This window comes from Mus pahari, chromosome 21, assembly GCF_900095145.1.
Source record: "Mus pahari chromosome 21, PAHARI_EIJ_v1.1, whole genome shotgun sequence".
Classification (NCBI taxonomy): domain Eukaryota; kingdom Metazoa; phylum Chordata; class Mammalia; order Rodentia; family Muridae; genus Mus; species Mus pahari.
In genome coordinates, this window is record NC_034610.1 from 20,313,079 (window position 1) to 20,314,784 (window position 1,706).

General features: G+C 55.2%; 1 protein-coding gene across 1 annotated transcript in view; it reads left to right on the plus strand.

Annotated features, from left to right (window-relative positions):
- Positions 1 to 846: 846 nt before the first annotated feature.
- Tpsg1 (tryptase gamma 1) overlaps positions 847 to 1,706 on the plus strand; it is a 3,995-nt gene continuing 3,135 nt past the window's right edge. The window contains exon 1 of the mRNA XM_021221482.1: positions 847 to 988. Within this exon, the coding sequence (XP_021077141.1) occupies positions 940 to 988 (49 nt within the window). The 5' untranslated portion in view covers positions 847 to 939. The remainder of the gene's footprint in view (positions 989 to 1,706) is intronic.

Sequence of the window (1,706 nt, forward strand, 5' to 3'; positions counted from 1 at the left end):
TTTCCTCCCCAACTTGCTTCTTGGTCATGATATTTGTGCAGGAATAGAAACCCTGACTAAGACAGACCCCCTTCCCTCCACTGTCTGCCACATGTTGGGGGTGGACTGGCAGGCAGGTCCCATGTTCCCAACAGTCCCCTCAGGTGTACAGCTATCTAAGTGAGGCCAGTCACACAGGGTAAGCTGATAGTGTATTTGTCTGTCACTAAGGCAAACATTTCAAATGCATCCTTGTGCTGTGGGGAAGTGGGCAGGAAGCAGGCAAACTTTACCCTGTGTTGTCACATCCTGAGGAAGCAGTGAACAACTCCTTACTGACAGTTTTCCTGAATCTAAGGGGATTCCTGACCTTGAAAGTGTCAATGGGACCCTCCAACCCTGGGTCTGTGATTTGGAGCCAAGAAAAGTTCCTGGCTCTGGTCACACCCATGGTCAGCAGATTGCTACTCTCCAGACAGGACAGAAGCCCCATGCAGGCAGAGATCTGACTCTACTTATCTGGGGTGGGGTTAGGAGACCGAGGGACACAGAGGAGCGTATGGACTTAAGGAGGAGGGCTGGCCCCTCTGCGGAGCCTTGGAGGCTGAGAATCTGGAGAAAGGGAGATGCATACTTTGTAGGAACCAAGGCTGTGGTGCCTTCTCTACACTGGGAGAAGAGAAGCTTGGGTTGTGGACAGTTGAGTCCCATTCTGTCCCTGCTATGTTCTGTGTCATTGAATGTGTCCCTTGCTGCCGAGGTTGGGTGTAGCCTTCAAGTGAGACAAATGAAGTTGACAGCCCCTCCCTGTGGTGTGCAATAGGATCAGGTGAGGAGCCCGGATCCTCCTCCCTCCCACCCTGTGGCAGGTATGAGGCCAACCCTATCCAACCCTGTACTGGTAGGTCTGGGGCTGGGCAGGGGGACCGGGTGGTCCTGACTCTGCTGTGGGAAGACACCATGGCTCTGGGGCCCTACTGTGGCTTCCTACTGCTTCTGGCTGTTTCTGGTAAGTGAACTGGCGTGGGGTTGGTGTGGCACTGGAGTGGGAGGGGCCTGCTTCCTCTCTCGACCTTCCCCTGCATTTATTCTATTTTCCACTCTGGGCTGGAGCTCTGAGAAATCTGGGAGCTATGTAAGAGGGATCCGGGTCCCTTGAAGTCGGGGCTTAGGCAAGCAAAAGCCAAGTTCTTCATGGTGGGCCTCTGCTTTGTCTGGGCTCCTCAGCTGGGTAGCTTAGCCGTCATTACTGGTGACAGAGGCTTGGGTGTATGTGTGGTGACACCAACAGGACCAAATCCTGGAAGGACCCAGAGGTTGTGAGGAGCTGAGTCTCCCTGCCTCCCAGCTGTTGTTTATGGCCCATGGCTGGTCCCACCCTACCCTGGAACTGGGAAGCAGCTGACCAGGCCACAATCACTCAGCTGGGTCCCACCCAACTGGGCCCCACCTACCCGGCTAGATCTAGCTTTAGCTGCCCAGGATGGAAACATCTACCCTAGGGCCACAGGACCAGAGTCACTCCCATGGGCAGCTCCCCTAATCCTTCCATCTCCATCCTTCAGGCATCTCCCATGAAGCTCTACAGTCAGGTAAGTTTCCAACAGATATTTCAGGGTTAGAGACCAGTCCTGGCAGGCAGACCCTAGAGGGGCAGTGCCTGTGGTGGGTGGCAGGCAGACCCTAGAGGGGCAGTGCCTGTGGTGGGTGGCAGGCAGACCCTAGAG